The sequence below is a fragment of the Schistocerca americana genome, chromosome 5, assembly GCF_021461395.2.
Source record: "Schistocerca americana isolate TAMUIC-IGC-003095 chromosome 5, iqSchAmer2.1, whole genome shotgun sequence".
NCBI lineage: Eukaryota > Metazoa > Arthropoda > Insecta > Orthoptera > Acrididae > Schistocerca > Schistocerca americana.
Window position 1 is genome coordinate 115,153,745 of NC_060123.1, and position 14,251 is coordinate 115,167,995.

The window sequence follows — 14,251 nt, forward strand, 5'->3', positions numbered from 1 at the left end:
GTGTATGTGTGGGGGGGGGGGGCGGGGGGGGGGTGATTAAGAACAGACCAATGAAGTTATGTGAGTTCCTAGTGGGTGTGTAAACCTTATAACGATATGTTTACGTAATGTGTATACATAAACATACAGTTATAAATGTCCCCGTTCGTAGTCGCTAATTATAACAATATGTTTACTTTTGTGGTGTAACATATAGCTATAATCAGCGGTGGAAACATATTTGCGAACGCCGACCGTGTGCAGCTGCTTCTTGTTTAATCGTCTGATCAGTCGGAAGTTGGATTGCAGAGGAGAGTAAATGCCTATTCAAAATATAATTATTTTGGATAGCTCAACATGAATTTCCTAAGAGACCGTAGTTTATCATGCATTTACCAGTAGAATATGGCGCGGGCAAAATATTTCGCCGCAAGCAACTTCCGTCCGAACTCGACGAAAGAATTCGTGACTGTGAACTCTCTATTTGGCAGAAACATAAAGAAAATTAAATAACTTCATTAAGGAGTGAGACATAGATTCTATATTAAATAAATAGTCCATACACCAGTTCCATTTAACTCTGAATTTATGGCAATTAATAGACGAACTTACAGTGCAATGAAAGATTTAACATGGATGCCGTTTTGACTGGCACTTCTCTTAATGAAAACAATTCCTTTGACGTTTTCACATACAAGTCGCACAATAAATCTACTGCTAGTCGCTTTTAGTATTACACATTTACTTTACACTAAAACAATATTATTTTTAACGATAATAATACGGCGGCAAGACATGCGCGTCCGACACAAGTTACAAGAGACAAGAGAAGAATGAGTAACTGTTCATCGAGAATATCTCGTACATAAAAAAAAAGTGTAAAAGTGTTCTTCTTCTGTCCGTTTTTCGCGCCGCGGTTTTCAAAGTCAATAACTCACTGTATCTCTGACGGCGCTTCGACAATAAACAAGTTACGTCACAGGTCGTACACCTTTTACATTCTCGCAACATTATATGCTAACTGTAGCTGTTGCCGAGGGACTGCCCGATTAGTGAATGATTTAAAATGATAAGGCAATCACATAATGTTACATTAACCTGCGTTGTCATACTTTCGAGGCGACGAACTTGCTGAAGTCTGTACTTCGATTTCCTGAAGGTACTGCAGTACACTTCCGAGTTAATTGTTGCCCCATGAGGGAGGACATCAACCAGAATAACCCCTTCAGAGTCCGCTTGCTTAGCTGGGTGGTAATGTTTTTGCCTCCCGTGCTAGCGGGCCCGGTTCGATTACCGGCTGGCTTGGAGATTTTCTCCGTTCGGGGACTGGGTGTTGTGTTGTCCTCATCATCATTTATTCTCATCACCGGAGTGCAAGTCGCCCAATGTGGCGTCAAATGATATAAGTCTTGCACTTGGCAGCTGAACTTTCCCGAACAAGGGCCTCCCGTCCAACGATGCCATACGCTCATTTCCATTTTTGTTTTACACCTTCAGATTCCAGAAGATCGTTGATAGGACTTTCCTGGCTGAGGGTGCGGCTTTGAACTTTTTCTTCGGAGGAGAGGTACTGTGGTGTCACCCCAAGGATTGCCGTTTTGTATATGGTTCGAAGCGATGTATCAATGTTTCATCGCCTGTGACGATGTGACGGCTCTCGATAAAAAGTTTTCACAATCAGCCTCGTAACGTGCGAGGAATTCCGTGCTGATGGTCCTTCGTTGCCCTTTATGGTTGTCTGTTAGGGGGAGAGGAACCCAGTGGGCACACTGCTTTAAGTACACCATCTGGTGGACGAGTGTGTCAGCAGTATCGACAGAGACATCCAGTTGTGCAGCGAGATCTCTGAATGTGATCCGTCAGTCACCTCCAATGAGACTGCCCGCACGTTCCAACATCTCAGGAGTCACAGTTGTGTGGGGCCAGCCGGCATGCGGGAGATCGGACAGGTTTGTCGACATTGTTGCGATGATGACAGACGTCTCGTCCAACGACTCGCCGTGCTTTTGTTCACTACCAGGGCGAAGTTTTATGAATATGTGAAATGGTCTGGTTTACTGCCAGAAGAAACTCTTCGCTGTAAAGAACCCCTGTCACGTATGCCATTTTGAACGCTATGTGTAGCACCATCACCAATGGGAACTTCATGAAACCATACGGGATGAAGAGGGAATATTCCACGATCACCCACGACAAATTTTAACCGAAATGTGAGAAGGAAAAAATGTATTTCATTACTTGCTGCACGCTACTGGTATTTTGCGAAGTCTTGTTGGTGGAGGACTGGACAATTACTGTAGACTTCTAGCTCTACATTGGCAATTCGATTGTTAATGTGAAAGGTGGAAACTTTGGTCTTCATTTGACTCGGTGTTAATCTGCAGGATATAACTCTTCATCAGCATCAAGAGTGCTTCGTTAAGTCGCCAGAGCCAAATTTTCAGCATAAATGAACTATATTGGCACTGTTTTAGGGAGAGAGATGTACATTAGTTGAAGATAACTGGTGCCAATGTGGAACCCTGGGGATTTAATATATTCTGTCTGATTAATCGATTGCCGAAGAACACTTGGAATTATGTCTCAGATAACATGTTGTTTACGAGCCTCATTATGGATGCCACTGTAGAACAACTGCGAGTTCTTACAGCAATCCTTGTTTCTAAACTGTGTCATAGGGTGCTATCTGATCAACAAAAGCCACTGATGATTCAAGTAGTCGTAGGAACATAGCTCCTATGAGTGTTGTTAATCTGAGTACTCGGTCTGTACTGCTTCTTTTAGGTCAGAATGCTGCCTGCTCCATGCGAATAACTTCATAGATTTTTGGACCTAGTCTTTTAAGGGCGAGTCATTCTAAAAACCGGTAGCAGCACCTCGGGAGGGCGACTGAGCAACATCTAACAGATTTACTCACAGATTTTCCAGGTTCAGTGTAGCTATGATTTTTGTTGTTTTGAAAGCTTCTGGAAGATTACGAGACAGCGTAATATTGATTAAGAAGCTCGCAATCAACTTGCGATTCCTGTTTCCACAATTATGTCTTTAATGATAATCTTTTTCCTTACTGTTCCTTTCTGTGCCTCTTACAATTATATGTGCTATCTGGTGGGCAAACGTTTTAGTTTCGTTTCACTGGACTAATGATTAGCATGATTTTAGTAATCGTTAACTTTATTTTTGGAAATACTGAAAGTTACGAAATTGTGATTATATTTAAAGAAAGAAAAACAAAAATAGTTTTAGAATTTGTTAAATTTAATTGAAAACTGTAATTTTCCCACGTGTAATCTAAGCATGCTCATGCTTCCTTCTACTAGTATAATTCTGTAATTTTTTCATTTACGTTCATTAAGGTATTTATTTTCCTTAATTCAGCGTTTTAAAAAATTTTTATATTTATTTATAATTTGGTGTTAAATTTTTAATTTTTTTTAAGTCTGATAATGACTTACAGTATTGGTAATAGGAAAATCGTGTAACTCAAAGCAAAGGAATCAAGATTATTATGTAGAAAAAAGTCGTGTCGAAAGTAAATTGCATCCTCCAATTCGACATTGCTAAATTTCCCTTTTACCATTTGTAGGTGAAAGTGACTCCACGATCTTTACAGATCAATATGCGTTATGTCCAGACAGAAGGCAGATGCTATTAAAGCACTTGGCATCGTTGGAATCACGGAATCATTGTACTGAATGTTATCAACGCGGCACTACGCATTCTTCCAGACTCAGAAAGGGTTCGGGCGAACATTAATAAAACAGACAATCTGCAGGGTTGGATTCCTTCATGGAAATGGAGGGAAAAATCTCCTATGGACATGTGTCTGGAAACGGATGGGCTACGTCCAACGACAAAAAACTCCCAGAACACAGTACAGATTGCATCGCACCCACATCACAGAAGATTTTCAAAGTGGCCTCCATGGGATTGTAGGTGTCAGGGGTAGTAGTGATAGTCATGCTGGAAACACAGGGTGGTCCATCTGAAGTTTCCGAGAGAATATCTCGAAAATTATACATTGGGTAAAAATAGTGGGTAAGAGGAGTTCGTAATATCAAAGGGGGACATCAAATGACACTACACGTGACCTCCAGCCCCTGCCCTCTTGAGTGGGACGGGGAGCACATTTTAAATCTTAAATGGAAACACCCATTTTTTTATTGCAGATTTGGAGTCTTCATAAAAAAGTAATCAAGTTTTGTCTGAAACATTTTTTTAAATCATTGACAGAGGGCGCTGAAATCGAAAAAAAGTAAAATTGGGGAAGAACTCTGATTTATTTAGAATTATCAGAGAAAGACGCATCAAATCGATAAAAAATGTGCACCAATTCTTTCGTTACGCCAGATTAAGCTATTTTTATACAAAATGTACAGTATCCTACTCTTAGCCTTACCCAGGAACAACGACATGGACGTAGTAGAATGATGGAACTTCCTGGCAGATTAAAACTGTGTGCCGGAACGAGACTGGAACTCGGGACCTTTGCCTTTCGCGGGCAAGTGCTCTACCAACTGAGCTACACAAGCTCGACTCACGCCCCGTCCTCACAGCTTTACTTCTGCCAGTATCTCGTCTCCCTTCTTCCAAATTTTACAGAAGCTCTCCTGCGAACCTGTAAAGTTTGGAAGGTAGGAGACGAGATACTCGAAGAAATAAAGCTGTGAGGACGAGGCGTGAATCGTGCTTGGGTAGCTCCGTTGGTAGAGCACTTGCCCGCGAAAGGCAAGGTCCCGAGTTCGAGTCTCGGTGTGGCACACAGTTTTAATCTGCCGGGAAGTTTCATATCAGCACACACTCCGCTGCAGAGTGAAAATCTCATTCTGTAGTAGAATGATGTTCCCCTGGGGTGCTTCATTAGTGTGAGTCCCTTTGCGTCTCACAAGTTGGGGTGCTTCATTACTGTGAGTCCCCTTGCCTCTCACAATTTGGGGTGCTTAATTAATGAAATTAGCGCCATTCGCTTCAATGCATAAATTCAATCGTGTGCGAAAGTTGTCCACGGTTTTGAGCAGTACACCCCGTGGTATGGCTACACACGCTCTTCGAATGCGGTGATCCATATCGTTTCGGGTTGTGGACTGTCTTTCATAAACAATATATTTTAAATAACCCCACGAGAAAAAATCAGGAGGTGTTAGGTCTTGTGGACGTGGAGGCCACTAAATAGGTCCATCGCGTCCTATATACCGACCAGGGTATCGTAAATTTAAAACGTTCCTAACATTTTTAACATAATGGGGAGCTGCTCCGTCCTGTTGGAACCACTTTCGTTGCCAGGTTTCTAAATCAATATCTTCCATTAGCTCCAATAGATCGTCGTGGAGAAGTTGTAAATATGATTCACGATTAACATTTCGGTCAAAATAAAAATACAGTCCTATCAAGTAACCGTTTAAAATTCCACACCAGACCATTAACGACCATTTGTGTAGATTTTCAACGGGTCTGTGACAGTGTGGATTGACAGGGGACCTGTCCGCCGGAGTGGCCGAGCGGTTTCAGACGCTACAGTTTGGAACCGCGCGACCGCTACGCTCCCAGGTTCGAATCCTGTCTCGGGCATGGATGTGTGTGATGTCCTTAGGTTAGTTAGGTTTAAGAAGTTCTAAGTTCGAGGAGACTGATGACCGCAGAAGTAGTCCTATAGTGCGCAGAGCCATTTCAACCATTTGACTGGGGACCAACGATACCAATCGTGATGATTTAATTCGCCATTGTTTTTTAATGTGGCTTCATCGGTGAATATACCGTAACTACAAAAAATCATGGTCACCTCTTATCATTTCCACGGCCCATTGGCATAAATGCACGCGTATTTGCACGTCTTTCGGCGTTAATTCCTGTGTCATAGTGGTATGATACACATGAAATTTGTGTGACTTCACAATCATCAAAGCAGTTCACTGCAGTATTCCAGTTTGTCTCTGAATCGTACAGTCGGGATCGAGTTGAACACAGGCGAGAACGTTAAGGGTATGAGCGTCATTTTATTGTACTCGCTATCACGAGGTGGACGGTGCATGTATCGATTTAGAGCTCGTTTTGTGCATTTCGAATAATGTTTTCGCTTGGATGTCGTCTGTTTGGGAAACGATCTGAGTACAATAGTGCAGCTGCAGCGAAATTGTTACAGCATTCACCTAAAATTAACATCGTATCAACATAGTGAGCCATGTTACGCTAAAGAATAATTTACTTTCGGAGTTGATGTTTACAGTTCACATTCTGAAAGTGGAGTGGCGTCTGATAGCATTCCACTGACCTTTGTATTGAGCTATTGTTCGCAGTTTGGCCACGGTAGCCGGCCGGAGTGGCCGAGCGGTTAAAGGCGCTACAGTCTGGAACCGCACGACCGCTACGGTCGCAGGTTCTAATCCTGCCTCGGGCATGGATGTATGTGATGTCCTTAGGTTAGTTAGGTTTAAGTAGTTCTAAGTTCTAGGGGACTGATGACCACAGCAGTTAAGTCCCATAGTGCTCAGAGCCATTTGAACCATTTGGCCACGGTAGCGCCACAGTCGGGTGAGTAATGCAATTGTGAAGAGTACCCTAACGAGAAATTAATACCATTCCGCCTCCCTCCTTCAAAAACTGTGATGGGTAGAATACATTTTGTAAAAAACTTGCGTAATTTGGCGTAAAGAAAGAATTGGTGCACATTTTGTATCGATTTGATGCGTCCTCCTTGGATCACTCTAAATACACTCCAGGAACTTGAAATAAGAACACCGTGAATTCATTGTCCCAGGAAGGGGAAACTTTATTGACACATTCCTGGGGTCAGATACATCACATGATCACACTGACAGAACCACAGGCACATAGACACAGGCAACAGAGCATGCACAATATCGGCACTAGTACAGTGTATATCCACCTTTCGCAGCAATGCAGGCTGCTATTCTCCCATGGAGACGATCGTAGAGATGCTGGATGTAGTCCTGTGGAACGGCTTGCCATGCCATTTTCACCTGGCGCCTCAGTTGGACCAGCGTTCGTGCTGGACGTGCACACCGCGTGAGACGACGCTTCCTCCAGTCCCAAACATGCTCAAAGGGGGACAGATCCGGAGATCTTGCTGGCCAGGGTAGTTGACTTACACCTTCTTGAGCACGTTGGGTGGCACGGGATACATGCGGACGTGCATTGTCCTGTTGGAACAGCAAGTTCCCTTGCCGGTCTAGGAATGGTAGAACGATGGGTTCGATGACGGTTTGGACGTACCGTGCACTATTGAGTGTGTACGGCCAGTGTAGGAGATCGCTCCCCACACCATGATGCCGGGTGTTGCCCCTGTGTGCCTCGGTCGTATGCAGTCCTGATTGTGGCGCTCACCTGCACGGCGCCAAACACGCATACGACCATCATTGGCACCAAGGCAGAAGCGACTCTCATCGCTGAAGACGACACGTCTCCATTCGTCCCTCCATTCACGCCTGTCGGGACACCACTGGAGGCGGGCTGCACGATGTTGGGGCGTGAGCGGAAGACGGCCTAACGGTGTGCGGGACCGTAGCCCAGCTTCATGGAGACGGTTGCGAATGGTCCTCGCCGATACCCCAGGAGCAACAGTGTCCCTAATTTGCTGGGAAGTGGCGGTGCGGTCCCCTACGTCACTGCGTAGGATCCTACAGTCTTGGCGTGCATCCGTGCGTCGCTGCGGTCCGGTCCCAGGTCGACGGGCACGTGCACCTTCCGCCGACCACTGGCGACAACATCGATGTACTGTGGAGACCTCACGCCCCACGTGTTGAGCAATTCGGCGGTACGTCCACCCGGCCTCCCGCATGCCCACTATACGCCCTAGCTTAAAGTCCGTCAACTGCACATACGGTTCACGTCCACGCTGTCGCGGCATGCTACCAGTGTTAAAGACTGCGATGGAGCTCCGTATGCCACGGCAAACTGGCTGACACTGACGGCGGCGGTGCACAAATGTTGCGCAGCTAGCGCCATTCGACGGCCAACACCGCGGTTCCTGGTGTGTCCGCTGTGCCGTGCGTGTGATCATTGCTTGTACAGCCCTCTCGCAGTGTCCGGAGCAAGTATGGTGGGTCTGACACACCGGTGTCAATGTGTTCTTTTTTCCATTTCCACGAGTGTAAATCGGAGCTGTTCCTCAGTTTTACTTTTTTATGGAGAATCCGAATACGCCATAAAGAATGGGTGTTTCCATTTAAGATTTGAAAGTTAACCCACCCTCCCCACCACCACCCCCGGGAGGGGGGGGGGGCTGGAGGTCACGTGTAGTATCATTTAATGACCCACTTTGAGCTTACAAACTTGTGTTACCTACTATTTTTACCCGATGTATAGTTTTCGAGATAATCGCATCCGAGACTTCAAATGGACCACCCTGTACATAATGGTATTTTGTCTCACACCATGTTGGCGGGCCACTTCCCTGGAGCTTATACTAGGGTTAGTCTGAATATCCTGTGGAACCTGTTTCTCCACATCTGGTGAACGTACATTCCGACGCCTCCTTGCACTTTGGTCCGTTTGAGAGATCCCATGATCACACAAACTCCCGAAAAGCGCTTTAAATGTTGTTTGATATTGTTGGTGTCTGCGAGAGTACTTGTTTTGGTACGGCCGTGTTGCTTCTCGACCGTTTCCATCTGCTTGGACGTACACAAACACCATCTCGGCTTTTTCCCAACATGAATACTGGACCATTGTGCTGCTTATAGTGCGTGGCGTCAGTCACAGCCTGTAACACACAAGGAACACATGGCAAGTGGTCTGAAGAACTGTCACTCGGCAGCACCATCTACGATGGCAGCGATGCGTTTTCGGACACATATTCACAGGAGCATTTTTCCTCCACTTACAGTCAGGAATCCGTCCCTGCTGTTTGTCAGTTTTGTAAATGTCCACCCTGTATTTCATTACCATAGCACGTATCGCTTTCATAAATGTAGCAGGAATAAGGAAGACCGCTCTGACAGTGGAAATGATACTACTCACCATTGTTTCGAATGCTTTAGAAACGTATTTCGATTAAAAAGATTACATATTTTTGGACTGTACTATAGTGAGCCGTTCTGTTTCGAGCAGTTGTATGTCATCTTCTGGATTTCTTGCATCGGCAACGTACAACATTCTAAAACAGAGCAGCTTGTTCTGTGGAGGTCACCTACGATGGCTCATATATATATATACACTTGCATATCAGGGTGACACAAAAAACTTGTCGTAAACCTCCAATTACTGTAAGTGGAAGACTTCAATGATAGCTAGGAGACTGAAATCAAATAACGCTAGTGTACTAGTTTCTCTTACAACTCCTGCAGTTGCATATGACAGGCTGTTTAAGTAGAGGGACTACAGAGAAAAACTACATAATACAGGTGACAGAGTTAGTAGTTTTCACTTTACCTAATGTAGCCTGACAATTTCTGAAAGGCGTTATAAAACAGACAGAATTAATGTACCCTAACATGGCGTTATGTCACAGAGAGTTTAATGGTACTCTCTTTCTGAGCATATTCATTTATTTTATATACTACTAAACGCTGTGTAATGGTTACAATACACATTAAACTGATGAGCAGTATGGAAAACTAAAATTCGTTAAGCGTGATCATAATATAAATAGTCACTGGAACACAAACAGTTTATATACACGTACACTCTTCTTCGTTACAGATGGAGTATTTAATTACACATTACACTTAACTGTTTTTGCCGTTCTTAAGAATTCATCATACAGCATACCAGAGTGACTGGTATGATGTGGCCCGCCACAACTTCTTTTCCTATGCTAACCTCTTCATCCCTTGGTGCCACTTACGCCTAATATTCTCTAATACTTGTTAGTTACATTCAAGTCTCTATCAACCTATACAAATTTTGGTTCTCTCTAGTTACACGGATGATAATGGCCTCGTCAAATAGGGCGGAGGAGAGGGAAAAGAGGTTCAGGGCTTTCTGTTGATCTTGAGATGGAAAAATGCCCCTAAGATCAACAATGAGGAGTGATCAATGTAAACCACTGCGTTATAGAAGCATTGCTTGTATACACAGCACAGATAGCTTCTGATTAAAAAAACAAAAAAAAAAACAAAAAAGCTGACGATAACCTCTCCATTGACAAAAGATTCTGGATTAGTCCCTACATTCTGATCTTTGGGAGGGAGCTGCCGAGGAGATGATTATGAGAAAAAGATGGAGCAACGAACAGAAGGCTAACATGGAATGTCAGAAGTTTAAACGGGAAAGGGAAGATAGCGAATCAGAAAAGGGTGATGTAAAAGACCAGTCTAGCTATACTGGTAGTAAGGAAGTAAAATGGTATGAAGACAAGGATATCTGGCCAAAACAATCTAGGATGACGTCAACAGGAGTAAAAATGGAATAACGGGGGTAGGATTCGTTATGAATAGGAAAGGAGGGCAGAGAAAAGTTACTGTGAGCAGTTCAGTGGTAGGGTTTTTGTGATGAGCATCGACAGAAAACTTAATCCGACAGTAATAGTACTGGTATAAATGCAGATGTCGCGAGCAGAAAATGAAGAGAGGATCTGTGTGACGTTACTGAGTCGATAATTCAGCGCATAAAGAAGGTGAAAATGTAACACGTATTGGAGAGTGGACTGCGTCTGCAAAGAAAGGAGCTTAAGAAAGGCTTCCTTGGAGAGTATGAGCTCGGTAGTTGAAATGATTGAGTAGGGAGACTAATTTTCAGAAATAAAATTCAGCTGGTAATGGGGAATACTCCGTTCAAGAATGACGATCGGAGATGGTATACGTGGAAAAGTCCCAGAATGAAGATTTCGATATTGCGATAAGATATACCAGAGGTGTGGACGTCTGTAAAAAGAACAGTCAAAGATCTTGGAAAGAGAAAAATGGCTCTGAACACTATGGGACTTAACATCTGAGGTCATCAGTCCCCTAGAACTCAGAACTACTTAAACCTAACTAAGGACATCACACACATCCATGCCCGAGGCAGCATTCGAACCAGCGACCGTAGCGGTCGCGCGGTTGCAGACTGAAGCGCCTAGAACCACACGGCCACGACGACCGGCTTGGAAAGAGAAACATTCGTACACGTAAGGTAACTGCTAAGAAACCTGCGGTAACAAACAAATAGTTTAATTGATCGGGGAATGTAAGAAGTACAGAAATGTTCAAGTAAATACAGAAACCGAGAAATATAAATTACTTAGGAATGAAATAATTAGAAGGTGCGGAAAAGCCAAGGAGAATGACTGCACCAAATACGTGAAGAAGCCGAAGAAGAAGTAGTCGACGGAAGGACTGGTTGACTGTACATATCAGTTAAAACAATCTTGGGTGAAATGCAAAGCAAGGTAGGCAATATGAATAGTGCAACATGCAGTCCACTGTTAAATCCCGAGCAGTAGCAGGAGAGGTGAAAAGAGTACAGTGTGAGGGCAGCTCTGACGGAGAGATATTGTCTGATGATGTGACAGAAGAAGAAATTAAAATCGATGTGAAAGAGATAGGGGAACCAATATTAGAGACAGAATTTAAAAGGGTTTTGGAAAACTTGAGAAAAAAATTAAGCAGAATTGGTGGTTAACATTGTCTCAGTATTTATAATATCATTGGTGCAATTGGCAACCGAACGACTGTTCAGGTCGGTGTGTAGAATGTACGAGACTGGCGACACGCTATCAGACTTTAGGAAAAGTATTATCCTCACAATGTCTGTAGATCGAAGGAAGAACGACGGAAATAGAGGAAAGGTTCAAGAGTGTGACTAGAATTCAGGGTGAATGGATATCAATGATAAGATTTGCTGATGACATAGGTACTCTCAGTAAAAGGGAAGAAGAATGACTGAATTCACTGAATGAAATTTACGGTCTACTTAGTACAGAATATGCGTAGAGAGTAAACAGAAGAAAGAGGAAAGTAATGAGAGGCAGAAATAAAGAGAATGTCGAGAAGAAAAACAGGTGATCACGAATTAAAAAAAAAAATTAAGGAATTCTCCTACCTCTGAAAAAAATTACCCATGAGGGACGGAAGAGGAGGACATATGAAGCAGACTAGCAGAGGCAAAAAAGGAATTCCTGGGCAAGAGAAGTCTACTACTATCAAACACTAATTTCGGTAAGAAATTTCTGAGAATCTACGTTTGGAACAAAGACCTGTGTGGTAGTAAATCACGGACCGTGGAAAGAATATTACAAATTAGTTGAACAGATAAGGAATGAGGACGATCCCGTAGAATCGTCGAGGAAACGAACATGTGGAAAACACTGTCAATAAGACTGTACGTGGTGATAGAACATGCGTTAAGACATGCGAGAGAAACTTCGATGGTACTATATGGAACTGTAGAAGGTAAAAACCGTAGAGGTAGAGGGAAATTGCAATATATCGAACTCATATTTGAGGACGTATGTTGAAAGTGCGGCTCTGACATGAAGAGGTTGGCACAGAGGAGGAATTCGTGGGGACTGCAGACTAGTTAGAAGACAACTTTAAAAAGTCTGTAAGTCAACGCTCATTACGAAGAGCTTCTGCGCAAGTTTCGCGACATCATGTGGGGTTCTTGCAACAAGCATGCTGTCAATAATGATCCGTGCGTCTCTAACTTTAAATGTGTAACGGGATATACAAGCTCAAAACACCGTATTTAGTTGTTTGTGGTACCCTTTAACAGTACTAGTAGTTTTGGGGAAAATTTAATTACAGTACTAGTAGTGTTGTAAAGTATCAATTAGTTTTGTGAGGGAATCTGATGATATATCCGTATCTCTTACTCATTGACGGTGTTTTTACTTCAGTCTGACATCTCACCGAAGCTATATCAACAAAGAACTCTGAACAGGCTTTGCAACTACAGGAAACTTCCGCAGTCTTTAATTTTAACAACAGAAAGCAGAAATAAATCTGGTTAATTCAGTGTGTTTACAGACGTCTTCGTAAAACTGATGTTTCACTGTATACTGTTTTAAGGTGCCCAGAATTAATATGCAAACAAAATGTAGTTCAATACCAATGTTTCTACTTCTTCAGATAGCCCTTTAATGTCAGATGGTATTCTTAAGGATTTTTTGGACACGATCACAGTTTTACATATATCGTAACATTTCATTATTCACAGAGCTGGGCCTTGCAGATAAAATTCGTGCAACCACAGGACGCCGGCTGGTACGAATGCCAAGTTTCCACGCATCCGCCGACCAGCATATTTGTTGAACTGAAAGTCACAGGTTAGTGTCATGTAGCGTTTCAAATTTCTTATATTCCTTACAAAAAGAACTAACAGGACCATAGTGGTCGAAGTACTTATTTTCTTTACTGTTTTTCAGACATGTGGAAAGAGTACATAAAACAGTGAAACTCATGTCATTTCATGGTGAAATAAGTCGAAATCGTATGCTGCATTATACATTGATGGATATAAAAATATTACACCATGAAACACTAGTTCTACACTTATCAAACGTAGTGGAGACTTTCATCAAATAAAGTGTATTTTAATGTCATCTTGAGCAATTTCGTACCATCCCTCAGATAAGTGGTTTGCCAGTTTATAATGATCACTGGATCTAGGCTGGTCTGGAAGTATTCGTAGTGTCATCGTATACAAGACATGCTTTTTGAATGACAAATCTGAGGATCTGACAAGCCAGCCAAGTATCCATACATTCCTCCGAGAGTCTGTTGTGTGAGCTGAATTGTCGGCTCGTACATTATCGTGCAGGAATATGCTGTTTGGTACCCTCGTCATGAAGGATTAATGGTTAACCATTTTTGCACATACTGGTAGACATTCGGTATCCCTCCAAGAATTTCCGCATAAGGTAAACTGCCATATTCAGTACCTCCCCAGCACATGATTCCAGGGACTGGAGATACATGGCTTTCTAGAACTGTCATTTCCGGAGAGCTTTCAACTGGCCGCCAAACTGACCAATGTAATGTTAGTGCAAACTGTCATCACGACGCTCCACTGTCTGTCATGCCAGTGATTTTCGCCTTTCTCAAGCACTGAACGATGAAGGTTAAACGATCTTGTACATGTAGTCTGCAAGCAGTGTTGCAATATCTACCTGGCAGCGTTTGACGCGCTATGTGGCAATCATGTATAGCCAAATCTATGGTAATGGCCTTTTCCTGTACTGGAAATATAGAAAATAAGCTCGTATAAGAACGAAATCTCTATCAACGTTTCCTGAATTAATTGTTGTAGTGCTGACACCATAGTTTACAGACAGTCTGGGTAGCCAGTTACGTTGGCCACTGATGTAATATATATAGGGATCACGTCAACCCCT

The 14,251-nt window shown here is 43.0% G+C and overlaps 1 protein-coding gene across 1 annotated transcript in view; it reads left to right on the forward strand.

Annotated features, from left to right (window-relative positions):
• Positions 1-14,251, forward strand: part of LOC124616225 (lachesin-like) — a 47,856-nt gene that overhangs the window by 15,957 nt on the left and 17,648 nt on the right. Inside the window, exon 4 of the mRNA XM_047144528.1 lies at positions 13,075-13,183. Coding sequence (XP_047000484.1) covers positions 13,075-13,183 — 109 coding nt within the window. The remainder of the gene's footprint in view (positions 1-13,074; positions 13,184-14,251) is intronic.